This window comes from Coloeus monedula, assembly GCF_965178545.1.
Source record: "Coloeus monedula genome assembly, chromosome: 17".
NCBI lineage: Eukaryota > Metazoa > Chordata > Aves > Passeriformes > Corvidae > Coloeus > Coloeus monedula.
In genome coordinates, this window is record NC_138797.1 from 224,319 (window position 1) to 250,955 (window position 26,637).

Here is a 26,637-nt window from a genome sequence, read left to right on the forward strand (position 1 = left end):
CTGAGTTGGATGGGACCTATCAGGATCTCTGAGTCTACCTTCTGGGTCTGCACAAGACACCCCAGTTATCCCACCCTGTGCCTGAGAGTGTTGTCCAAATGCTTCTTGAGCTGACAGGCTTGGTGCTGTGACTGGTACCCTGGGGAGCCTGTTCCAGTTCTCAGCCACCCTTTGGGTGAAAAACTTTTTCTTGGTGTCCAACCTAAACCTCCTCCAACTCAGCTTCATGCTGTTTCCTCAAGTCCTGTCACTGGTCACAAGAGAGAAGAGATTGGTACCCGTCCCTCCGCTTCCTCTCATGAGTGTGTTGAAGACTGCAGTGAGGTCTACCCTGGTTAATCCCACCTTTGTTTCGGTGGCATGGTGAGAGCAAAGGCAAATTTGGGGCTTTAACTAATTGCACTTTGTTTTGTGAAGTCTAACATCTGCAAGATTGAAGAGATGTTCAGTTTTAAAAAAGCTATGACTGCATTTTGAGGCAAGGTCAAGCACCTCTGTCTTTGTTTCTAATTAAATCAAGCCAGAGCTTGTTAATGACAAAGCACTGGAACTATACATAACTAGTACTTTTGTTTACTTGGAGTTTGAGGTGTTACTGTAGTCACTGCTGGTCCTGCAGATGCAAGTATGTAGCAGACAAAGCAGAAGTTGAAATACAGCTCCCGGGATGTGACGCCTACTCACACTGTAATGTTGTAGAGACGATCAGGAAAATAATGTCAGTTTGGGGCAACAATTAAGCATGCCTTTCCTTTTGGAGGAAGCTTTTTTTCATGGTTTATTACATCAGAATAAAAAACAATATAAAGTAGTCAAACATGGGCTGTGGTTTTCATTCCAGATTAGCTGAGAATTTGCTCAGGGATAGGTGAGTTTTCCAGGGCTGGAGCTGTGCATAGGGCAGGGACCCATGTGCTTCCCTGTGGGCAGGCATGCAGGAGGGACCAATGCTGTGGGTCCAGTGCATTGGCTTTGCAATATCCTGACTCTGTTGTGTCTAATGTGCTTGTTGTTCAGCAATTCCTGTGGGCAAAACAAATTGAAGGACCTCTTTTCCATGAGATACTATTTTTTCTTACTTATTGTTTATGAAGAGTTTATGAACTTTGTGCCTGAGGTTTTCAGCTATTTACTTACCGCCTCTCTTTCTTTGCCAGAGGAAATTGGTGTGCTTTGGGCTGGAGAAAATGATGACACTGAAGTGGCTCCTCTGCACAGAGTCCTGTTGGGATGAGCTTCCTGATGGCAGCTTGCAGCACAGGAGAGAGTTGTTTGTTTGCAGACGGTTATTCCTTTGACTCGCTGCCAGCTTGCTCCTATTCCTTGCCTTTGACTTGCAACCAAATTCCTCTGCCAGCTTGGCATTGTAGTGGTTAACTTGAGTCACACATAGCAAGCTTGGACAGCTAATACTTTCAAGAGCTTCACTGCATTTGTTCCTTCATGGTTTTTTCAACAGAGTTGGCAGAGACAGCTGCAGCTGGAGAGATTTGCTGAAGAACGAATCAGCCTAAAAAAGTTGTGATGAAACACTGTTGTATTTGTTTTGTGCTTTTAGCCCACAGTGTTTTGTGGACTCTGCTATCTGAGAAATAACCTGGTCTTTTGCTGTCCGTGGCTGTGTTGTGCATGAGTTTTCAAGGGACTCTGTTTTTCAGTTCATAAATGACTGGCAGCCCTTTAAATGAACAGAGGGCCATTATTTTGCTAATGTCACACTTCCAGGAAGGTAGCTGCCTCAAATATGTAGCTTGGTTGAGTGGTGCTTGAAAGCATTATGCTCTGTGATCTGGCTGCTTGTAGGGCATCGTCAGCTGGCACCTGGGGTGACACTGTCCGGTTGTGCATGGCCTGGCTGTGCAGGTTCTCCACCCTGTAATTACAGTCTCAGTCTGCTCCTGTTTGTGACCACTGCGGGCTCATGTGCTGCCTTTAGGAAAGCTAAAGTTGTCATGTTTTTTTGATGGTTTGGTGGAGTTACTTTAGATCAGAGGTGGGTCTCTTGAGAGGTCCTTCAAGTCCCCAGCCCTGCATGCTCTCACTATGGTGGCCATTCAGTCCTGAGGTCCTGGCTTGATGGGTTTCCCTTTGCTGGTTCTGGAGGTTTCTTTTCTGTTCCTGTCTTCCCTGTCTTCACCCTCTGACACTGTTCAGAAATCTCTGTAAATGTTTTCTTGTCATTGCTCAGTGTTCTCTTCTGCAGCAAACAAATATCTCTGTGCATGATGCAAATGAGCCTTGGGACTTGGCTATTTACTTTGTTCTGTTCTGGCTGCTGTGGGCTCTCTCTTCCCTTCAGTGATGATGGTACAGGAATGGTTGTTCTTTTGCCCTCCTGTATGGGGAAGCTCTGCTGCACTGCAGTGTATTTACGTCTGTGCAATGCCTGGCATCACGTCACTGAGCCCAGGACGGTCCGTGTACAGAAATGAAGACGATCACTCACTGCAGAGTCCCGTTCCTCCCACAGTGTGCAGGTTGTGGGTTGCTCCCAGGGTACTGGAGCAATTGTTCCGTTTATGTGGTGGTGCACCTTTCCTAGAACAGCTTCTGATTGTGGAGCCTCCTGTTCCCAGACTGCTTTCCTTAGCATCAACTGTCTGAGGCAGCAGCTGCTGGGCCCCTGGCTGCAAGGGCTTCATGGCAATGCTGGGGGGAATCCCTGAAATCGGTAGTGGTGACATAGGAGGCAGGGAAGAATAAATCTCAGTCCTGAAGCAGCTGGGCAGCAAGCTAGATAAATCAAGACTTTTGTCAGTAATTATAGAATGACAGGGCAGCGGGTGCTGCCGTGTCCTTGAAATAGCAGGGATATCACTGGTGTGACATTACTTGCTTTGGTCCAGGGAGATCATTTGATGTATGCCTCTTCTCCAGGGCTCTGGGTTCTTGCCCTATGTCATTTTGGCAGGTATAACTCCTTCAGCTTAACAGCACAATGCTCTTCACCCAGGGTGCAGCATTGTCAGCACTGGGAAATGTCACCCTGCTTAGGTCCAGTTTGCTTCTGTTCAGCAGCTGCCAAGAGGTGTGGGTGTCTTATAGGTCTGTCCAGCTTTCTGGTCACTGACCAGGGTTTGAATCAGCAGGTAGTGCTAACAGGTGCTGGGGCCCATTGAGAAGGTGAGAGACTCATGCATGGGTTCCATCTCCATCCTTTCCTTTTGTTTGTATGCATCCCCCTTATAAAAACATGAACAGCCCAGGCCTGATTTTAGAGTTTCATTCATGCTGGGAGGCTCTTAGCTGCTTTGAGTGCCATTGTGGGCAGATCCTGTATGACTTGGTGCCTGCGCACACACTCAGAAGTGGATGAAGCTCAGGTCTGCTCCAACTGGCATCATTTGTCTTAGCTTGGTGTGTTCCAAGAAGACATGGAGAAAGTAGATCTATAACTTGGGTTACTTGCCTGCAGAGATTTACACTCCTGGAAGGATGTGGCTGGTGCATCTGGCAATGACCTTGAATGAGTCCTGCTGCCCCCTTGGGTGGGACCCTGTACAGGTGGGATGACTGTGGTGATGACCATTGAGCCGTGCTTGCAGTGTGCCTGCACAAATCCTCCCTGAAACTAGGAGCATCACCATGGGGGTGATGGGAGGGCATCAGGCTGCTTCCCTGGGGCTGAGCCCAACATGCTGCTGTGGGAGAGCACCAGGGGTGGAACATAGGCAGTATGCATCCCAGCCACAGCCATCATTTGTTGTCCTGGAATGCCTTCACCTAAGCAACTGTGAAATATTTCCTCTCTAGGATATTGATAAAATTGAAGTTTTCCCATGTAAATCCTGTGTACTGGGGACAAAGTCTAGTTATGAGCATGTTGAGGTGGGATGCAGTCACCCATCAGGTGCAGTGGTGGTAGTATCGGTCCCAGTCCTGGTCCCATTCCCGTGACCGACCTGACCACATGTCCTGGGATTGATGCAGCCTGAGGCTGTTCATGTAGGAGGCCAGCACCGAGCTGTGCCAGGCCTCAGCTCCCTGCCAGGGCAGCTCGTGTCCCCTGGGCAGGGACTGTCCGGCTGGCACCGAGCTTCCCCCCACAGCTGCCTGCCCTCCAGCAGCTGGGGTTTGGATGCAGCTGTGGATGCATGCAGCACATTTTGGAAGGAGAGGGGATGAAAACTGCCAGGTTTTTTTTTCCTTCTGCAACTTGTTCTTAAATGCTCAGCCCATAAAAGGAAAAATAACTCTGCTGAAACGTTCATTGAGCTTAGGAGGTGCCACTGTGTCTGGGGCAAACCAGAGCTTTGGGGCGGCTGTTTAAGTACTGGGGTTTTGAGCTTGTGCTCTGCCCTGCAAAATGAAAACCCCAGCCATGGTGGCAGGAGAGACCCAGGGTATGCCATGACAGCAGCTTGGGGGCTGGACAGGGTGTCAAGGCAGGTCCCGTAGCCTGAGGAAGCTGGCTCACTTCTCTGCTCTGGCCTGGGACTCAAGCTCCACAAATGATTTTGTTCCTCAGCAAAACTCCTGGGCTGGCTGGGACAGATAGGCAGGAGAGGTCACCCACCAGATCTGTGTCCCTGGCCAGCCTGTGGATCATTGCAAAGAGTGGAGGGAAGCACCTGTAAACTTCTTGATGTGGAATGCTTTTTGACATGTCTTTTGCCTTCTGCTGAGGCTACAGTGTCCTCAGCTGGTCTCTATAGCCATAACACAGTTCAAGGTGCTCGCCCTCAATGACAATTTGGGGACAGAGAGAAGTGAGAGGCCCTTGGCCTCCGAGGGAGCAGCAGGTAGCCCTCTGTGTCTCTGACAGAGGAGCTGCAGCAGGAGCCTGTACTTACCGTAGCTCTCTGGTGAAGAGCTGTGCCCAGTCTGCATCACCAAGATTTTTTAATGGGAGTGGATTTTACTGCTCCTCCTGCCCTCAGGTGCAATTTCCTTTAGGGTTGGTTTGAGCAGTCCCCTGGTGCCGGTGTCTCCAGTACATGAACTCCTCCTACTCAGAGTACCCATCCAGCAGGTGCTTTGTGTTTTGTCTCAAAGCTGAGAAAACAGGGGTGTTTTCTGTCCCTTGCTCTTCCCTCTGTTGCAGAATCCCCCATCCTGTGAAGGGGGGATGAAGGATGAGGTGGGGATGAGCAGCAGTTCAAGCCCTTCTGTCTTCCCCTCCCCTTGGGGTGCTCTCTGTGTGGCTCCATGGAGTGATTTCAGGACCTGAATCAGTCCAAACCTGGTGGGCAGCACTTAGTGCAGAGTGGATGGTGGAGAAACATGAAGGTTGCTGTGGGAGTGTCTGTGCTGCCCTCCCTTCTCCTTGCTGACATGCTGGGCTCTAGGATGCCTGTGCATCCATCCCACCCAAGATTCAAGTACTGGTCTTGGGCTGTGGGGCTTTATGCTTTTGAGACTGTTCTGGACTTTATTTTAAGCTGATTATCATTGTGGCATGTCTTGTCATGGTGTCTGTCCTACCTTATGCCCCTCCTTTTGTAGAGACCCCAGGACATCCCACCTGTGTCCTGAAAGTCCTTGTTTCTTACTTCTTTCTCTCTGAGACAGGATCTTGGAGGAATTTTGTTAGTTTTGGTGTTGCCCCAACCCGCTCCCGTGGAATGAGCTACCCCTTTGTTGTCTGTTCTGCTCTGGATTTGGGGTGAATAGAGAGGCTAACAGCAGCAAGATGGAGCCAGCATGCTGGCACCTGGGCTGAGGGAAAGTCTGGGAAAGCCAGGAAAGAGACAAGAGCTGACAGAGTCCAAGAAACCAGAAAGCCACCAAGTTTCCTATCTGACAGCTTCGTCTTTGAAAATACTACCTAGCAGAAGGCTTGGGGCTTTGGTTGTGTTTGTTTCATTGTTTTTGGGGTTTTTTTTTAATTAAAAACACCAAAGTAATGAGATGCTTTTTGTGATAAGACCTTTTCCAGGCTCTCTTGTACCCCTAACCCACTCAAACTATGGTGTTATTCTCTCTTCTCTGCAATGTGTTGCCAGGCTGGGCTCTGCTTTCAGAGGCCTTGTCTCTGTTCTGCTCTTGCTGGAGCTAAGTGTTATGTGCTCAGGCTTTGAGCAATCAGCATTTGTTCTGGATTTTCACAGTGTGGTCTGTCTCTGGCAAAGCAGAGGTTGGTTTGTTTGCATAGTGCTTATTTTCAGGAGCAAGAGAGTTTTATGAACAGGCTGACATTATATTTATTTTAGTTCCTCTATAATTTTTGTTAGAAGGAGACGTATATTCAAAAGAAGTTCATTTTTATATATATATATATGTGTGTGTGTCTGTATATATATGGATGGATGGATGGATGGATGGATGGATATGTGTATGTGTGTAGGAGGGAGATGTTTGTTTTGGTTACTTTTTTTGTCCTAAGATGTAAATTGCAGCTTTTCTGGGCTCAGCTGAGAGAAGGCAGTGAATAAATCCTGAATTGTCTGACTCAGCTGCTGTAGGATTACCATAAGGAGCCAATGCTAAAGACCTTCTGGAGGCTCTCTACAGCTCCAGGATAGAGATGAGTTTTGCAGCCTTGTCCTGGCTTTGATATACAAATCTGAGTGAATCGGAGCCACCTGGAGGTTGCACTTAGTTTCTCAGCATCTGCACTAAGTGAATTTTTCTGAGGTGGCTTTGCCTGTTGTGCAGAAGGTGAAGGGGCAAGCGTGATTGTCTTAAAAAAAAATCTGTGGTGATGTTTGAGTTGTTGAACACAGCCCGGGGCTGTTCTTCAATCAGCCAGGAGCCTGGACCCACAGAGGAGCAGCAATGTCAGCAGCATTGATGCCTCTGGGATGGTACCCACTCCCCATTCCTGAACTGGTTTGCCACAGTCTGCTTCTGGGGCCTCCTTTTAGAGGACTCAGGATGGTGACCATGGCTTCATTCTCCGTATGACTGCTTCTACTCCTTTTCCTGGGTCCTTTGTCCTATGCTCTGTTAACAGCAAATGAAAGAGGATTTGAACTCGTCTCTGTAGGGCAGATAATTTCAGATGCCCATCCCCATCACCTCAGTTGTTTGCTGCAGCAAGTAGCACTGCGCACACTTCCCTGCCTTTGGCTGGTGTCACACCGTGGTCGGTCTCTGGGAATTGTACTTCACTCTGTGTGTGTGATGGCCAAACTCCATTTCCCCTCCTCAAGGAGGACCTGTTAACAAGGCACTTAGTTTTAGCATTGGCACATCCTCAGCTGGATGATCACTGATGATGGCAACAACTGGCATCTTTGTCTTGGGGCTGGCATTGAGTGTGCTGCAGGCCTCCTTTGAGGGCATTAGTCTTGAAAAATCTCACTTGATATGGAGCCATGTTTGGCCAAGAAGGGCTTGGTACTGCCCCAGCTCTCTGCAGGGCTCATCCCAAGGAAGGAAAGTGAGGGAAGGAGGTGGGATCTTGGCTTGGAGCACAGAAGTCCAAAAATTACAGAGCATGGAAGTGAAATGGGAGACCAAGTCATAAGAGGTCTCTTTGTAGCCACGCAGAGGGGTTTGCTAGCAACCTGGTGTGAAGCTCCCTGGGGCAGGTGATTCCCATGGCTATTCTTGGTGCTCTCTTCCCCTTGGTGGGGGTTTGCCTCCTCAAGTTGATGCTGAGCGGCTTCCACAGGTAATGAGTGGGGCTGGAGTTCACATCAAGCCAATCTTAAGCTGACAGCTCTGGCTAAGGAAACATCTCTACTATTCTTACCTTTAGAGAGCCTTGAAAAGAACTTGTGGTGTCCCGGAACTGTGCTTGGCTGCCTGGGCTATGTCAGTTGGGTGATGGTGGCAGGAAAACCAGCTGTCCTGTGAGGGAGTGGCTGTTTGACTTCTTGGAGTTCCTCAGCTCTTCGTGCAAGTGACTCTTCTCCTGCACCTGGTCCTTTCCTTTTCTGGTCCTGCTCAATTCTCTGTAGTTATAATATTTTATTCCTTCCTAGACCTACTAAGCATTTACAGTCTTTGTGAGAAGATCTAATCAGGAGATGCTTGCAGATGCCCTTTCAGGATAAAATACCATTTTAAAAAAAATTACTGCTATCATTTTTTATTCTGAGGCTTTACCAAGCAGGAGTGGCAGCCAGGTGGAACTCAAGCTGGTTTTCAAGGAGCAAAGTTTGTGCATGTCCATCCCCTGTGTCCTTGAGACTGCAGGACAGAGCGCAGCAGCTTAGCTCTTACCTGTACTGTCTATTACAACACTTCATTAAAAAAACAGCTGCCCATCTGTGAGGCAAAGCCTTTGGATGGGACCAAATCTGTTTGCCTACATGAGATGTGATTGTGCACAAAAAGCCTTATGCTTTCTCCTGCTTTTAGCGTGCCTGGTGCACCATCCCATTCACAGCACCCTGCTACTTCGGGACTGACCCCTGCCATGGCCTTGGCGCTCCTCCAAAACATCAGTATGCTTGAGGCACAAGCCTTCACAGTCGGAGGCTTTGCTTGCTGGAGTGAGCAGCTGGAGCTGTGTCCTGTTTCCCAGCTATGAGATCTGGAATTATTACTGGAAGTATTACTCAGGACACACAGGAAGCTCCTGGAATCTTTGACAATACAGGAGGATGCACATTGGGAATGTGGGTCGTTATTGGAAGCAAGTGGGGATTTTTTTGAAATCCCTCCATCTTGCAGGCTCTGGTGACTGTGTTAGTTTCCTGGAGCCATTCTGATGCCAGCAGGCTGCCTGTCCTGTGCTCGGGCTGTGGAGGGGTTTGGTCTGGGACTGCAAATGGGGCCTGCAGGGAAGTCCTGTTATGGGGACGCTGAGTCCCAGGAACTGAGACAAACTGAAACCACTGCTGTGATCCTGCTGGTGGGAGCAGGCACTGCAGTGCTAGTGGGAGTGGGCACACACTCTGTGGTTGCTGCATTCCTCAGTGCTTGGAGCTGAAAGGACAGGGAAAAGCATTATTTAAACCATTCCCAGGAAATTTCTTTAACCTTGTGAAGTGGAATATGAATTAATGTTTTTTTTAATTCCAATTTACGGCCTTATCTCTCTGCAATCCTGGGCTTATCACGTCTTTCCAGAGTTCCTGATGTTATGTTCGAGGTTTGTGTGGCCGCCTGGGGCTGGCACTGCTCCAGGAATGTGCTCCTTGCTTTTCCTCTTCTTTCTTTGCATGAGTGTGGTTGCACCAAACTCTTTAGTATTTCAGTGTGTTTTGTGCAGATTTTTTTCCCTGGTTAAATTCCACCTCAGTCATCCTCAGCCCCTCAATTTTAAGGGGAGCAAAGAGGTCACCCACCTAAGTCATCCACTAAGTGTCTTTGCAAGAAAAGATAAGTATAAGCTTGTTAAAATGGAAAACAGAAGTTAGCAACACACACTCGGTTATGGCCAAGTGCTGTGAGAAGAATTTGTTATTTTCAATAGCTTGCACTTAACAGAAAATAGCTGACATCTCCTCTCTGCTGACGAGCAGCAGCGTGGATACAGCCATTGGTTCCAAAGCTCTGCTAACCCATTTGCTGGCAAAACAGATCAAACACAGTATGCTCTTGAACATTAAGAATGCTGATGGCTAACTGACTCTTGATCACTTAGGGTCTTGCAAGATGTTTTGTATTTTTTCTTCCTTGCCAGACAAATCCTCCAGAGCTGTCTCTGGTCTTCTTCCCAGGCTCATCTCCATGTGTGTTTTTGTGCTGCTTTCCTCTTCCAGCCCTTCCAACCTGCTCTCCTCCTCTTGTCCCCTCCCAAAAGTGGCAGCCCATGTCCCCTACCTTTGGGTGAAGCTCCTCCACATTCCTGCACCAATGGCAGCCTCTCCCAACTCCCCAAAGCTGCCAGTGAGCCACCTGAGTCTAAGTGCCCTTCTCAGTCCTCTCTGCCCTTTTCCTATTGTGTGCCTGTCCTTGTGAAGAGTTTTGGTGGTCTTGGACACTGCTCCCCTTGTGTCCCCTCTGAGCTGTCCCTTGGACCCTCCATGCCAGTTCCTTGTTCTACCTGCACTTTGTAGTTGCTCTCTCCATAGACATGCTCAGCTTGCTCTGTTCCCAGCACTGCTGGGCTCTGCTGCTGCTCTTGGTTTTCCCTTTTATACCTTGTTTATGGGTGATTCCTCTGCAGCTGCTGATGCTCTTGATGATCTCAGTGATTTCTTTTTTTGTGCTTGCTTGTGGTTTGACATTGCAGCTGCAAGGGAAGAACAGAGCTGGTTCTGCAGTTCCCAGCCTGAGCCATGGCATGGGATGCTGGTGTGGCTGTTACGTTGCACCTTTAATCAAATAGACGAACTGATGTTGTTTTGACCCAAAACCAGCAAACAACAAACCAGATGTTTTCCAAACACAGGGTTTTCTAAGTGGGATCCATTTGCAAGCACACTCTTGGCAGTGCCTTGCCATGCTCTGGTGATGGGAAACCAGCAGGAACTTGTGCCATGGGGAAAGGTGGTGCGCTCTGTTCCCAGCTCCTTGTTGGTCAGTGCGAACAGTTGTGATGGTGGTACTGTGGGGTGGGTGAGCACATCTGCCTGAAAACTGACCTATGACACAAAAGAAGGCCTCCACCCAGATCAGCTTTCCAAACCAGCCTGTCTGTGGTAGCCTGACTGTCAGCCCTACATGAGAATGCATGGAGGTCAGCGTTGCATAGTAGATATTGTGGCAGGGGAATTGCACCTTTTCAGAGACAGCTCACGTTTATTTTGTGTTGAATTGACTTTGTACCTATCAATTTTGAATCCTCAGAGCGTTGAGGAACAGCCTGCTTTTTATGGGTGCATGCCAGACTGCTCAGAATTGATTGCTGTCAATCAAACCCACATTTTTCCTAGCAGGGAGGGGCAATGTGCAACTAAACCCTCACCTAGACTTGCCTGGTGATAGGAGACATGCTGACCTTCCTCAGAAAGCCAGGGCAGAGCCGAAGACTGGACTGCCCTGCCAGGAACTGCGTCCTCTCCCATAACCATGCCAGCAGGGCTGGGCACAGGAGCCCGGGCTGCCGTTTCGGGTACTGCAGTGCTGCTACCATCTCTCCTGACCCTTCTGAGGACCTGCAGGCTGGCAGCAGAGGGTGTGAGAGGGATGAAGTGGGATCTCCCTTCTCCTGCTTCTGCTGTGGGAATAGCTTCTTCTGTCGTGCCCTCGCTGCAGAGCAGCTGGAGGTTGTCAGAGTGAGCCCCTGGGCAGGAGCAGGTTTCAAGGGGGACCTAGGACCTGTCCTCTTCATATGGCTTTTATTAATAACAAAATTAACTTGGGTTAACTAGGGCCTCCTTCCTGCAGCCTCCACCAACACAGGGTGGAGGCCAGGCCTTGAGGGGTGAGAGCAGGAGCTGAGGGACACATGTTGTTTTTCAGCATTCTGAGCATGTCACCGGGTTCAGGATTGCTTTAGTGGCAGCATCTCTCCTTTGTGGAGAGAAACCTTGTTGGGGTTTGCACTCCATTCTTCCATTTACCTGGGCTATCCAAAATGGTTTGGGCTACTACAACTGAGGAGGCATTGGCTTTGCTGAGCCCCTCAGGCCAGCTCTTTAGGGTTGGTATGTCAGTGATAAGGTCGATGTGCCATATATGACAGCTATGCAGCCCAACACCTCTGCATCAAAACCACTGTGCTGATCTGCCTGAAAACCAGGCTTACAGCACTGCCTGCCTTGCTCTCACTGACTGGGCTAGCATGGGTGCTGGTAAAGAATTTTGGGAGCTCAAGGGGTTCTTTAGGGCTGCAAAAGGGTTGTGGATCAGCAGCAGGGCCTGTCCGTTGGGTCACCTTACACCCTTGAAAGCTCTCTCCCATCAGCCAAGGAGGAGGGGGAAGAGCCTGCAATGGAGATGGTCTCATCCACCAGTCATTCCTCACATGTACCTTTTCCACAGGTAAGTGTGGGCTCCGAGCAGGGTCCATGGGACCCAGAAGTCCCTTCCAGTCCCACAGCATGTGGGGGCTGCGGGCAGGCACTTGCATGGAGCAGGCTGCCTGCATTGTTGGGAGCCAGGCCTTTGGTCTCCCCAGGTGGAACGTGCAGCTGTCAAAGGGAGCAGATCCTGCTCTGCAGATCCTCCCTGGTCTTGAAAGCGAGGTCCCCTGCACATCTCCCAGGCACTGGCACTCCTTTGATTGGGCCAGCCCTTGATGTGAGTCATCCCAGCATCAGCAGAAAGTGCTGCCAGCCCTGTTCGTTTGTCCCTGGCTGGCGAGTGGGGGGTGACGGGGGGCTCTTTTGTCTCAGCCCCATCACAAAGCCTTGCCCTGGCATCTCCTAAGATCATTAGATTGCTGAATATCCCCAAGCAGTGCTTTGATCTGCAAGCAGGCTGCCTGGCCCAGCAGCAGCGCTGTAGGACTCTCAGACAACCTGTTTGCTTTGGGCCTCTGGCCCAGGTTAATGTGGCTCTTGTGTCCCTGCAGCTCGGACTGGGTGGAGATCATCGAGCCCCGCTCCCAGGAGCGGATGTATGTGAACCTGACCACTGGGGAGTGCAGCTGGGAGCCCCCTCCCAACCTGAAGGTGCGCCAGTCAGACCAGAAGCAGTGGTGGGAGCTCTTCGACCAGAACAACAACCGCTTCTACTACTACAATGCCATCACGCGGCAGACGGTGTGGCACCGGCCCCAGGGCTGTGACATTGTGCCCTTGGCACAGCTCCAGGCCATGAAGGGCAGCTCCCAGCCTGACTGCTGTGGCCGGCAGCACCGAGGCAGCACTGGCAGCGGTGGCAGAAGCACCCCTGTCCAAATGGCCCTCCTGCAGGAGATGGAGAAGGGCAAGTGGGATGGTGCGGTGGAGAAGAAGAAAGATCCTGCCAGGTAGGGGGAGAGCTTCAGCCTTCTCTGTTTATATCTAATGGGTGACTTCAGCTGCCAGGCAGGCCCTGTCAGGCAGGTTGGGAACTGTGCTTCCCCAGGGGGATGCTGTGCTGCCCCAAGACGGTGCAACGCTGGGGCAAAGTACTGCCAGGCCCCTGATCACTGCCATGTGCCCTCCTCTTCTCGGGGTACAGCTCTCTGCTTTCACCACTGCCTGAAGGTCCCCAGCTTGGACGAGGCCATCTTTGTGCGAGACATCATAAAAATACACATCAGAAGGTAATCATCACTCTGGGTGCTAAACAGAAGGAGAGGGGACAGGCAGGAGTGTTGTGCAGTGATGAGAACTCTCTCAAAAACTTACAACAGGGTTTGTTGGGATGGCATAGCTCCTGTGCAAGGGGTCAGGCTGCTGTGGGGTGCGGGTGAGCCCATCTGGTCTGGCTCCTTGCTTTCCCACTTGCTTGGCTGCTGATAGGTTCTTGCAACTTCAGCCAGGGCAGGAGGTGGGGCTGCAGGGACAGAGCTCCTGGGCACAGTTATTTGGTTACATCAAGCCTGAAATAAAAGACCAATAACAGGATGCTATTTTGTTTGACTAAGAGATTTTTTTTACACTCAAACTAGTCTGACAGCAATTGGGGATTTTTTAGTATATTGAAACCATGACTTCAGCTGCACAAAAGCATCCCTTCCCCAGTCTCTGTTGGGTTGGCCCCTCTTGGGTTGGCCTGGGATAGTGTCTGGGGCTGCTCTGCCTCCCTCCTGCCCTGTCTGGGCATCATCCTGCCCTGGAGGATGTGGTACTGGCAGGTGGGGGGGCCATGCAGCAAGCAAAGTTGGGTTATACTGAGAACTGACCTGAGGGCTAGAGCAGTGCTTGGGGGAGCCTGACTCCTGCCATCTATGCTGGGATGCCTTGTCCTGGTTCTGGGCAGTGCAGCAAGTGCTAGCATCTTGGTTTTTGGATCAAGGCTGCCTCTCTGTGTGCCTGGTGCAGGCAAGGATAGAAAAAAAATCCCAAGTTAATGAGAACCACATAGGTTTCCACAGGCAGTTCTGGAAAGTATACGCACCCTGAAGTGAGGCTTATCACATGTCTGCTTATCAGTGTCTGCTGCTCCCTACAAGGCACTCCTGTATTCAATGCAGATCTTAATGACTGCGAGACACCAGTGATGCACATGAAGTGCAACAGAAAGAGCCCAACACTTTACTGGTGCTTGTGATGCTCCCCGTGCCTCCTGCCCCAGAAGCAGCCCCTCTTAGCTTCATACCCATCCAGAGAATGATCCCTGCCCTGCCAGGAGAAATCCAGTAAGCAATGTCTTAAGCTGTACCTGAGTAGCTCCCAGTTCCCTCAGGTCACCCCTGTGACCACAGTTGAGCCACAGGCTCACGGGATTTGCCATGAGACAGGTGACTTCCCTTCCTTGTCCGTCTACAGCTTGGCACTCTGAGGCAGCCAGGATGGGCACCACCAAAACTACATTTCATGTTTCCAGAGGAGTGAGTGTAAGAGCCCTGATAGGGTGTAAGATATCCTGAGCTTCACGGAGTCCAAAGTATTCCTGACTGTGCTGGTTTTAACACCATCTGGAATTAAACTCCAAATAAGCCACTCCCCTTTCCCTCGCTGTTTCTGGTAAGGGAGACAAAAGCAGAGGCTAAGGGTTGCAATAACAATTTACTGAAAGCACAAAGCAGTGGAATAAGACAGGCACAATAACAACAGCAACGTTAATAGCAATAGTATACAAAAAGTGGAGGTGTTTTGCCCACAGAAAGTTGTTCACCACTGGGAACAATACTGAGATGGCAGATGCCCCTTGTCAGCTACATCTGCATGACTTCCCCAGACAGAGGTAGTGTGGCGGCCATTCGTGTGCTGCCCATGTGGCCACTGGGAACAAAGGCATGATGGTGGGAGAACTTCTGTGACTAATGTTTACCACCCCCACCCAGAAACTGCAAAAACCAGTGACAACAAACCCCCGGAAAGCTGGATCATCCGAGTAGGGTCATGTGCAGCTGTCAGTGGGCTCAGTTCCACACAGGTGCCTGTGCCACCATTTCTACCACTCCACTGTGCTAGAGGTCAACCCCACAGGTCACTGCTGCTTTTTTGTCCCACTGCTCAGCTGCGCTGCTTTCGGCTGGGTTTGGCTGGGCTGGCAGGCCTCCTTTCTGCTTGGCTTGACAGGCTCAGTGGAGCTGGGGTCACTCCCACTGCTGGATGGTTCCCTGCCAGTGGCCTCCCTGCCAGCGCTGGTGGTTCAGCGCTGCGATCAATTTGCGTTTTCACCGCTGTTCCTTTCAACACTGAATCCTGTAGTCGCGTACCGAGAAAACAGGAGGGGAACCGAGGGGAACCAGCAGGGGAGCAAAGGGACCAAGTCCCGCAGGGGTCGAGTCCCTCCGCTGGAGAGAGAGGCAAAATGGCACACTTCGGGTGGGGTGCCTGGCCTTCCCTGCTGAAACCACAGCCCCAGCCATGATGTGCATGGTATAGAGTAACAACAGCACTAAGCTCTGGCCCTTTCTGCAACCGGGACACTGACTCAGTTTCTCAGGAGGGAACATGGCCTCCTCTGCCTTCGTATGGGGAGTTGCTGTGCCACAAGGAAAAAGCGATGCCAGTTATGACCCATCCCTCAGTTCTCCAGCCCTCTTGGTAGGGAAGAACCCACACAGGTCCCCTCCTATAGAGGGAAGGGGGGTGATGCAACATGGGCAGGGGTTTGCTATATCTTTCCTTGCCAGCCAGGGCAGCATCACTATCGCTGCTGATTCTCCTGCAAGGAAGGGAAATGGGAAGGAGTCCTCCCTTGTTCCATGCCTAGCTCAGGTTTCTGCAGCAATCTTGGGGCACCTTGAGCCTGCAATGAATTGAAGGGCAACTGCTGAGAAAGGCATGAGTGGCAGCTTGCTTGGGAGCTAACAGGCTGCTTGGATATGCAAGGCTCTGGCAGATTACAAGGCTCATACCAGTAAGCTGACAGTATTTGTCTGGGAAATGTGCTTTCTTGGAAGCAGGAGACTGGGCACTGTTTCCTTGCACATCTGTCATGTGTCCTCTGCTGTGTTAACAAGGGTTGTGTATCTGGTTATGGTGCAGAATTTGATTTCCCTACCTGAGTGTGACACCCAAGGAGAGATTTCTTGCCTTTTGCTATCTCATAACATGGGGAGCAAAGAGCTGAGCTGGAAGCAAATGCTCTCAAGTGGGATCTAATGCCATTGCTGGGGTGTCTGGTATGCTAACAGCATAAGCACACTGAACTTTTCAGCTCTGTTGTCTGCGTTGTTCTCTAAAGACAACCTCAAGCATGTCCTCCTCTGCTCGGGAGAGATACAGCTGCGTAAACAGAGGGTGAACACATTGAGTGCTGCTGGTAGCATTTGACATCTTTATAGCTACCTGCACCCAAGACGGTTTTGCTTTTGTCTCTTAATGCCGGCACAAAAAATAGTGGCTTTCTTTCCTTCATGTTTGTCATCCTGTGATAGATGGAGAGGCCAGCAGAGGGGCCTCCTGCAAGCCCATGCCACAAAGATCTGGGGGAAGGGATTTCATCCTTTTTTTAGTTACACTTCATGGTCGAGGTTTTTATTCTTTTAGTAAACTGGTTTTTACCACCTTTCCTCTCTTGTGTCTTCTATCAGCACTGCCACTGTGTCCCCTGCCACATCTTAGTGCTGCCAAACCCTCAGCAGCGTCGAGAAGAACAGAGAAGCTCCCCAAAGCTTGCTGCCTGTCCCCTCTGTCTCCATGCCCTCCCTCACTGCCCCACAGCTTGCTGCTGCTCTTCCAGCTCTCGCAGTGGCTTGGAGCAGCCTTCTCTGGACATGGGCCTTTGGCCTCCCCCGGCAGTGCAGGAGGGTCAACCCCCTAGGGAAATGGCAGCTTCTTGCAGCAGGGTGAGACACTGTTGCCATTGACCATCTCTGGAGCCTCCTGGGGAAGCTCCTCTGCCCGTGCTCTTGTTCCCGTGTTGTTTTTCAGCTGTGCTTCCTGGGGCTGCCCGGCCCAGTGCTGACTCTGCTTCTCCCTTGCTGGACAAGGACAGCAAGCAGCGCTTGCCTCACAGCTCCAGACCCTTCCTGAGCTCTTGCAATCCTATTAGGAAGCAAGATGAGCTCTCTTCGGGGGAAGTGATGGCCAAATTATCCTTTCACACACTGAAAAGCTCTGCAGAAGATGGACATGTTCCCTTGGGGACTGTGAGACCAGCCTCGGGCTGAATGCAGCATTTTAGAAGTGTCCTCTGAGCCACTGCAGCCATGCTGAGGTTTGCTGGAACTCCAAGGTAATGGGTGAGAAACGGCTTGGCAGAGGGCCAAGGCCTAAAGAAGGCAGTCTTGCTGGAAGTGGAGCCTGTGCACTGGTCTGCAGCATTTCAGCACACTGCAGGACTGTGAGGAGGCTCTGCTGTCCCCAGCCCCTTTCCTTTTCTTCCTGTGTTTCTCCCAGGGTCGGCACTGGGAGTTTCAGAGTGCTGTTTCTGAGGTTCTCTTTGCAATAACAGGATTTCTTAAAATCCTCCACAAGCCACCTTCCCTAGGAGCATCCTGTCCCCCAGAACAGGAAGATGGGGGTCCTTTCTGTGTGGGCAGCAGGTTGTGCTGCCTATCCCCTCCTCACCCACCTTTCCCATGGCTCAGCATCCTTGACTGGGAAGGAGCAGGGGCTTGGTCTTACAGTGCCAGGAATATGTGCTGGAAGAGGAGTGAGAGGGAATGTGTGATGAGAAGGTGGCTGTAAGAATACCTCTGCCTCTTCCAAGTCTGGTTTGTCTTGTCATGGGCTCATGTTTCTCAAGGCACAATGTAAGTAATGCCACTATGAAGTTTTCATAGTCAAGCAAGAAAGACCATCAGAATCCCTAATACAGGTTTGTTTCCTTCTTGTGCAGTTGGCCTTGGGGTAGGATATGCAAACACAATGTTCTTTGCACGTGTCTGCAGAATTTTTGGTTTGGGCAGGTTGTATCCCTGCCTCCAGTGTGGAATTGGGGGCAGAGCAGCAGTGCTGCTGGAATACAAACATCCCTCTTCACTCACCTTTGTCACAGCACCAGGAAAACAACTACTAGAAAAGGCAGAGCTAAGGTGCAGGGCCTTTTCTCCAGGCTTCTGGGAGGGAGAAAAACAAACAGTGGAGATCTGGAGCCTGAGAAGAGCTGCTGGATATGCTGAGCCTGCTGGAGCTGGGTGCAGGCTGGGAAAACCAGTGCCAAGTTGAGGCCTTTATATTGGAACTACTTGAAAGCATTCCTCACAGCAACAGTCCCAGGGGATTCATCAGGGTCTCTGCTGCTGGTGGCTGAAGAGCTTGGCTGAGAGGCTGCATTGGGACACTTCTCTACCATTAGCTTTGCTTTTTGTCATGGCTTTCACCATTCAGAAGGACAAGACTGAATCTTTCTCCATACTGGGAAGTCCCTGTTATCCTCTGCTTGGTCTTTCCAGCAGCCTGGGGATGGAGTTGCAGGAAGCTGTATCCAGACGTGGCCCCAAGGGATCATTCATGGCTGTGGAAATGGTCTTTTCAAGAGAGCCTTGTCTTTTCTGTGATGGTGCTTCTTTGCTCTCATCTCTTGCAGCCAGGGAGGCTGGAGATGGCATGATGTGTCCACGAGGAAACTGACGGGCGAGGTGGGGTACAGCATGCATTTAGAAGTTTCCTTTCTCCATCACGTTCCTGGGTAGGGGAGCATGGTGGCCCTCAGTGACATGGGAGTGGCACAGCTTCCTGGTTTCCTTTGGCCCCTGCAGGGCACCTAGGTACTTGGCCTCTTACCAGTGTCCACAGCTGTGGCAATCCCACGTGTTTGTGCTTTTCCTCAAAAAGAAGCCGTGTCAGTGGGTGCCCTTGGTGCTGGGCTCTGCCGGCTCCAGGGGTTCGCAGCGGTCTGGGGCAGGCTGGGTCCCAGTGTGTGCTTTGACCTAGGCCTGAAGGAGGGAACATGCACAGACTGCAAGTGCCAAAATCCTGCAGTGGGGAGGCTTGCTCTTTGTTTGTTGCCTTGCTGTGGCTGTCTGTCCAGCTTGTCTTGCTGTCCTGCTGTCCTGCCAGCTGGGCTCAGGGCAGGTGCAGAGAGAGCCCTGTGCCAGTGCAGAGCTCCTGCCACTCTCCATCGTGTCCCACCCATGTGGCCAAGTCTGTGCTAAGGGCCCAGCACATCTTCCTGTCCTGGGCAGGCCCAAGGTGAGGGATGGCTTCCTTGCACCCTGGTGGAGGGACTCTGGGCAGTGAGCAGCTGTTGTGCTTTGGAATGCCTTTTGCCCTCCAGCTGACAGGGGGCTCACAGGTAGGCAGCTTGCCTCTGCAGGAGGCCATGAGCACAGTATCCTCTTTTCTTTTTCAGATCAAATCCCTCATCACTTATCTGAGGACTAGAATCTGGGCTGTACTCTTTCTCACAGATGCAGGGGCAGAGGTTGTTGCCAGTTGAGGTCCCACAGGGCCCTAAAGTTATAATGCCATGCTGGAGCAGGAACCCATCTCTGGTGGGCAAGTTGGTGCTCTGCAGGTGCCCAGGTCCACACCTGAGCAGGGACCAACTGGAGCAGTGCCCAGTGCTGCTGTGTGGGTGTGAATTGGGACAGATGGGGCAGGAGGTGGTGCCAGTGCCTGCTGTGTGGACAGGGAGGGGCTCTTCCCTGTGGCTCAGAACTGAGGGAGGAGGTGGCAGAGCTTCAGGCTGAGTTCCTGCCGCTCCGAATCCCTGGGGGTTTGATTTCCTGATGCCAGACAGTACCAGCACATGATGAGCCTGCATGGGGGGCACAAGTCTGGCCATGCTGTGCCTGGCTGAGGCAGATCTGCCAGGCTTTGGCCAAGTGCATGGTTCAGCTGTGCCAAGCTGGCTGGGCCTGCAATGCTGTGAGTCAGGGAGAGGAGAAACTTCAGGAGGTGGATTGTGGGATGTGGGGGTCCAGCACCTTTCCACAGAGCACAGGGTTATTTTCTAGCCCTGCCGTAGTTGGAGGTCTTGTAAGGCAGGGGGACACATCTGCAGCTCAGGGCTATCGCTTTGCTACCCTGCAACCCTACAGATCCAGATGCAATGATGCTCTGGCTGTAGGGTTGAGCTAAAATATGTCCCAGTCACACACTTGTGGCCTGCCTGCTGAGCCGGGAGCCTGTGCATGGCTCTGTCCTGCCTGCTCTTTGCCAGTCTCTTCTGTGCCATGAAACAAGCCACTGGTACAGCCATGGGGGTGTCAGAAATCCTCATTTAAAAGTCTACCAATTGTTGCTGTTCTGGTTTTTCCTGTTATTCCAGGCACTCTTCGAGGAAGAGCCAGGTTTTCAGCAGAGCTTGGGATTGAGACTGGGGCTTGGCCATGCACAGGAGAGATGCACTGTTGCAAGGGGCATCAGGATGCAAAGAGCAGGCCCTGTGTCCCCCAGGGAGGGATACCTGTGGAGCTGGGTGTCCTCATGAATGCCATCCTCAGCCTGCTGTTATTGCTGGTGGTTCCCTGTGTGCGTCCTCACCTGGCACTGTTGGTGCCCAACCCCTGCCTTAGGAAGAAGCATGTGGAGGACAAGCCACTGAGGGCTAACAGGAGTGGGAGAGCAGGGGTTGTGCTTGATGGTGGTTTGGGCAGATGGAGAGAGGCCTATCCCAAATTCGTCAGTGTTTCCCAAGCTGCTCTTGGCATAGGGCTCAGGTCAGCACTAGGCTGCAATGCTGTGAACAGAAGGAAGGTGGAGGCTGGGACACAGGTCTTCCTCATGGCAGTGGCATCACCATCCTGAAGTAGTGTCAGGAGCTCCCTTAAAATAAAGTCCTCTGTGCCTCAGTAGGAGATACTTAGGAGGTCCCAGAGCAAGAGGGGGCCCCAGGGTACAAAGCAGAGGATGGCAGTCCTTTCTCAACCTTCTCTGATCACACCTGGGTAGTTGCACAAGAGAGCTACATGGACTCTGTTGCGGGAAGGGAGCCAGCCCTGCAAAGGCAGAGGTGCAGCAAGTGTGATCAGAGTGTGGTGAGGCCTTTGGACCCTGGCCAGGGGTCAGGCACTGCACCCGTGGCAGGGCAGTGCCAGCCTCGCCCATGCCACTCCCAGTGCCGTTGCGTTGAGGTGGGATTCACAGTGACGCATTGCCAACAGAGAGCCTGTTTTGCCAAAAATACAGTAAGCAGTGGATGGGGAAGGAGCGTGCCACCTCCTTAGGAGGGCAGCGGCTGGGAAAAGATCTGAGACATTAGGTGTGGGGACAGAGGATGTGGGCAGGGTGACCCTAGTGGAGCAGGTGTAATAGGACACACATGGTGATGTGGGGCAGGTGTGTCCTGTTGGGCTGCAGTGTGGGGAGAGCAGGGGGTGTGCGGATGTACTGGCAGGATAACCATGGGGGAAGGACAGGCAGAACACCCCAGGGAAAACGTGCTGAAGGAGGAGGCTGGGACCTGGCCAGGTAAAAGGGCTCTGGAGAGCAGGAGCAGAGAGCAAGAGGGCTGGCGTGTCCAGATATCTTGGGGTTTGGCAGGGAATGGATAAGAGGGCCAAACATTGGTGGGAGGCAGCTCTGGACATGCAGCAGAGGTGGGTGTGTCTGCCAGCACAGAGGCCATAGGGGACAGGTCAGCAGTGTAGAGTGGGGAGCAAGGTCAAGGTGCAAACAGAGCAAAATAGCTCTGAAGGTGTTAGGGGAACATCTCCTGTCTCAGATGCGACACATACAGTATGCCCTCAGGTCTTACCCAGTGATGGCTGGTAGCAGATACATGGAGGTAGGGCACAATATAGGGTCGGATTCAAGTGAACCTTCCTGGGGACTGTGATGCCTTGGAAAACCTGGAAGCTCAGCTGGTTTAATATCCTTTCCATTCCCCTTTCCTCAGAGCTCACAAACACAGACTGGCTGTGGCCACAGCCTGACAGCAGGTTGTTGTTGTTGTTGTTACACTGTGGAATGTACCCTGGGAACTGGTGTGTTGCAGCAGGCACGTTGGGTTGTGGTGGATCCCGAGTACCAGCACGGGTCAGAGGATATTCCCAGCAGAGGAGGGTTTCACAGCCATGAGAGCTGAGCAGGGCCAGTCGGTGTGGCCAAGGGAACCAGATCTGAGTGCATCTGGACAAAACTGGGTGGGGGCTTGGCAGGTTGTGTGGGAATGTAAGCTGTGAGCAGAGGACAGCCACTGCCATATACATCCCATAGACCTCATAGGTTTTTCCACAAGAGAAATGCACATCTGGAAACTTTAATAAAAAAAATAGCATGATCTGGAAGGACTGTCATCATAGTTGGATAATCTGAAGGCAGGTACTTGGGATTATTTTCCAATTTCATGCCTGACTGTTCCAGAATAACTTGCTGGTGTTCAGCTGGTTGTTCTGGGTGCCATGCTATCTGCTGAGCCTTGAGAAGCACAGGTTGTGTCCTGTATCAGTACTGCTGATACCAGACAGATTATTATATTATTATATAGTATCATGAACTTGTTTCATCTCATTGTTCTGCTCTTTGTGACTTAGAAATTTATGATGTGTGTAACAACAGTGTTTTTCTGTTTCAGCAAGGGGGATCTTCAGGAAAAAATAACTTGCTGATATAACTGGTTGGGGAATATTCAGGCACTTTGAGACTAACAATTTGGTATTTGGGTAGACATAGAAGGTACTTCAGTAAAGATAATTCTTAAATAATTGTGTGTACTTATATCTTTTTTCTTTTAGGGAGACTCCTACCCACTGGCAGCCTCTGCCAGGCACGAAAGCAGCCATGTTGGTCAAAGTGAACTGTTTGAGGCAGATACAGAGCTTTTCAAACAGTTCACTTCAGCTGCAGGATGCTCCAAAGTCCAGCAGCCCAAAATCTCTTCCCAAGCCAGCTATATGTGCTCAGCCTCAATCCACGTCCCAGAGCCCTGGAGCCACAAAGCAAATGCCTGCTGGAGAAATGAAGCAGTCTATGCAGATCAAAAAGACAGAGAGTGGTGGGTTTTGCCTGGTGCTGATGAATGGTCCTACTTCTCAAACACCTCCAAGGAGCCGGACAGGAACCCCCCAACCTGCATCCCCCACGTATGCCTCTCCTGCGCCTATATACGATGAGCCATCTTTAGAGTCACCAATTTATGACGAGCCACCAGTAGATATGGACACTGAAAGCATTGGTGTGAGTGGGATGTCTCCACCGAGGTCACCAAGCAGTAGCTTAAAAAAGCAGCTGCAACCAACCAAATTATTGCAGCATCCCAGTATGCAACAACAAGCTGCAAAGAAGCATGCAAGAAATCCCTCTTCCACTGAATACAGCCCAGCTGGCAGAGAATACATAAAACATATGGTCAATGTTGACCAATCTGCCAAACTCTCCCACTCTTCTGCTGCAACAACTGATGCCTCCACTAAACTGCCTGGTCAGCTCGCTTCAAAGGACAGTTTCAAGCAGTCTTGGAGGATCTTGGAAGCCAATGTCCTCAAGAACATGGAACTCCACCACAGTCGGCAAAACAGCCTGCAGACTCAGGAGTACCCAACCGGTATAAGCCATCAGGATTCTGGTTATTCAACTGGCCCCTCTCCAAGCTTGAGAAAAAGGAAAGGAAGGAGGCAAGGAACAGGTCAAGCAAGACCGGGCTCTGTGGGCAGCAGCAGTGAGCTCACAGCTCTGAATGATAAAGTGATCGCTGAGATGCGTGCTGTGGTGGGCAGGTCAGCAGCTTGCAGGGGAAGCAAAGCCAGCCTGGATGCTGAGAGCCTGGAGAGCAGTGTCCCAGCAGACAGCAGCAAGGTCAGGTTTCAGTCTGACCCCTTGAAAAAATGCATCAGCCGGAGCTCCAGGGATGATGTCTCAGCCAGCAACAGGTCTCTGTACAGACAGGACCTGGAGATTAGGGAAGGCTTTCCCAGCAGTGTGGCTGCTCCACAGGACACAATGAGGCAGAAGAGAACTTTTGAGAAAATAGATTCTTTAGAAAAGAACGTGACCAGCCAGACAAGCTTGGCTTCATCGGGTGCTACACGCCACTCCTCACAGGTACCTCCCCATCCGTGCCATGTTAATTTTTTTTTTTTGCTAGACTTTGCTGGACTCATGCAGAGCCTGCTCCTGGGGGGATTTAGTTCCAGGGGTGTGCTCCAGGCAAAACACGTCAGTTCCTGCAGAATAGCAGACAGGTCACAAAGCTTCACAGCTTTGTAGGTGGAAACCCTATTTCAGGCCAGTGGTTTGAGAGGAGACAGAATTGTGGGGTGGGGCTCATGTCCAGCAAGCCCTCAGCAATGTGGGTAGCTCTGCTCTGTTATTTGGGTAAATGTGCTTGCCTGAGCATGTTACTGTCACTCATGTCCTTATGGGTAACCCTCCTTGACTATTCTAGATTGTTCCAGCAGACCTATGAGGTGTAACTTTTCTTTGAAAGCCAGGCTGACACCTCTCCACTCTGTCAGATTTGTCTGTATGTGTTCTCTTTATTGCTGTTTTGGATCAATAAGTGCCTTGCTTTCATCTGAAACTGTTTGGAAAACTGGTATCATGTTCCCACATTTCCCATTTTTCAGGCACAGAGACACATCAAGTTTACATGACTTACATGTTAACTTCAGTTACTTACATGTTAGTTCAGCAATTTCATTTCACAGCCTCTTTGGACTTGGTAGGAAACTGCTCTCCAGTCTGCTGGCTGTGTTACACCTTGTTGCATTGACAGGGAGAGCTGAAACTTGATGTCTTGATTATGCACAAGAGATGGTGGGTTGGGAATAGGCTGTGAATGGCCTTGAAAGTGAAGAAAAAATAATTCATATGTGGTAATATGGAGAAGCGGAAGATGTAAGGAGATGGATGTTGTGGTAAAGGCAAAAAGAGTCTAAAAAAAGTATTCACAGAAATACTCAGAGTCCAAGTAAGGAGGGGAGGAAGTTGCAGAAAATATGGCAGCAAAATTGCTGCCTCACCTAAAAATGGCATCAAGGGGCTTGAGTGAGCAATGATGTCCTGTGCTGGGCTTGCATGATAGAGAGGAAAATCGGGAGACAAGGAAACTCATCATTGGAGGAGGGTGGGCAGAAGTTCTGGGACAGGCTAAGCAGAAGTGGCTGTGTACTGTCAATACAAATATAACAGCCAGGGAGTTGTGTGAAAGAGATGTGAGAGAGAAACCTCAGAGAGAGCAGAGGAGAGAATCTGAAGCCTCATGAACCTTGCGAGAGTGTGAGGAGGTGACTCCTCAGAAGGAACATGTGGAAGGAGCAGGTGGGGTGATAGGAGGAAAACCAGCTCCAGGCAGAGAAGGTGGTTTGAAGGAGACCGAGGATGTGCAGATGGCAGAGAACTGCAGGCAGGGATTTTTATTCAGTGTGTTGAGTGAATTCAGAGAGGGTGAGAAGGTAGAGGAGTAACTCAAGGCATAAAAAGAACAAAGTAAAAAAACCAGGAGAAATTATTGTGCCCCAGACTGGCAATAAGAGGTGGAATGTGATGTGTGCTAATCCCGTCATCCACATGCAGGGACATGTGGGATGTGAGATAGGGAAAGCTTAGACTGCAGAAGCCTCTGTCATGAATTCAGGAGTTCCTCTATACTAACAAGGAAACACTGACTTGCTCTAAACTTCTAAGAACTAATGTGTATTTTGGGGTTAACTGTAGATCAGTGTCCCCCCTTCCTCCTGTGCTCCTGGAGCTCCATAGGAGCTGAGGGGTGAGGAGTGCAGAGACACTTGGTTCCTCAGTGTGTGCTTGGTGCCACAGAGTTGTGCTGCTGCTCTGAAAATCAGCTCAGCTCCTGCCTGGGCTGTCCCTGTGAACTCTGTGACAGCTGGGACACTCAGCCCTGTTGCTCCATGTCCCAGCACTTCCGTTAGGAACAGCATTAGCGTGTGGCTGTGCCAGCCAGGCTCTTGCACAACTGCAAGAGTAATCCACCAATTCTACACCAAGTCATGTTTGTACAGACTCACCACTGTGCAGTTGCTGGTAGCTTCTGCTCTCACTGTGGATAATTTTCCTAGCTGGATAAGGAGTCACCTAAGCTGCTTTTAACATGTCTGTTCTCCTTTGCAGCCCGAGACCATAGAGTTGGAGCCCAAGCAGGAGGGCAGCAGCCAGCGTGGTGGCTGTGTGGGATGCCATTTCCCTTACAGTACTCTACGGAAGCCCATCTCCCAGAGCAGCATGGCAGACTGGGCTTCCAAAAACCTGAACATGCACACGCAGGGCATCTTCCGCCGAAGGATCTCCATCTCCAACATGCTGTCCTGGAATGGCGGCTCCATCAAAAAGCCAATGCTCATCACCAGCAACCGCACCATCAAAAAAGAGGCGTGTGAGATGTTCAAACTGGTGCAGAGCTACATGGGAGATCGTCAGACTCGCATGGACCGCAATCACGTGGCACTGGTCACGGTCACCAAGTGCTGGAGCATGCAAGGGTTACGGGATGAGCTCTACATACAGCTGATCCGGCAGACAACAGATAACATGTGCTACCGAAGCCTGGCATGGGGCTGGGAACTGATGGCCATCAGTCTGGCCTTTTTCTCCCCATCACCAAAATTTCAGTCTTACCTGGAAGGTTACATTTATCGCCACCTTGACAGTGATGAAAACAGTAAGTGTCTCATGCACCCCCTCTGTACGCAACAGCATCTTGGTGGGTTGTGCCACGTAGTCAGGGTTGTCTGGGTTTTAAAAGTACAGGTAGTCCCCAGCTAGTGCTGTGGGCTCTGTCAGGAAGAGCACAGTGTGTTGGCTGTATTCACCTTTCCTTGGTGGGAGGAAGCTGCTACCAGCTTGTGTCTGGCAAAGAAACGCGAGCCGCAGACTGTACTCGCCTCACCCATCAGCACTGGAATGGGCTGATATCAACCCACCAAAGGCAGAGCTCTTCTGGGTTCTCTGATGACTTAATTTACTTCTAAGTTCCATGAAGCAGGCAAAAAAAAAAAAAGGATTGTTAATATTTAACTTT

General features: G+C 50.8%; 1 protein-coding gene across 3 annotated transcripts in view; it reads left to right on the forward strand.

Moving 5' to 3' along the window:
- The window catches only part of LOC309579603 (rho GTPase-activating protein 39-like), a 57,112-nt gene that overhangs the window by 16,936 nt on the left and 13,539 nt on the right, over positions 1-26,637 (forward strand). The window contains exons 1-4 of one of the 3 annotated variants that reach the window (XM_082293010.1): positions 323-11,766; positions 12,299-12,697; positions 22,397-23,702; positions 25,731-26,277. In XM_082293010.1, the coding sequence (XP_082149136.1) occupies positions 11,567-11,766; positions 12,299-12,697; positions 22,397-23,702; positions 25,731-26,277 (2,452 nt within the window). In that variant the 5' untranslated portion in view covers positions 323-11,566. Of the gene's footprint in view, positions 1-322; positions 11,767-11,815; positions 12,025-12,298; positions 12,698-22,396; positions 23,703-25,730; positions 26,278-26,637 lie in introns of those variants that run through there. The other 2 variants (XM_082293012.1, XM_082293011.1) reach the window with 2 other exon arrangements.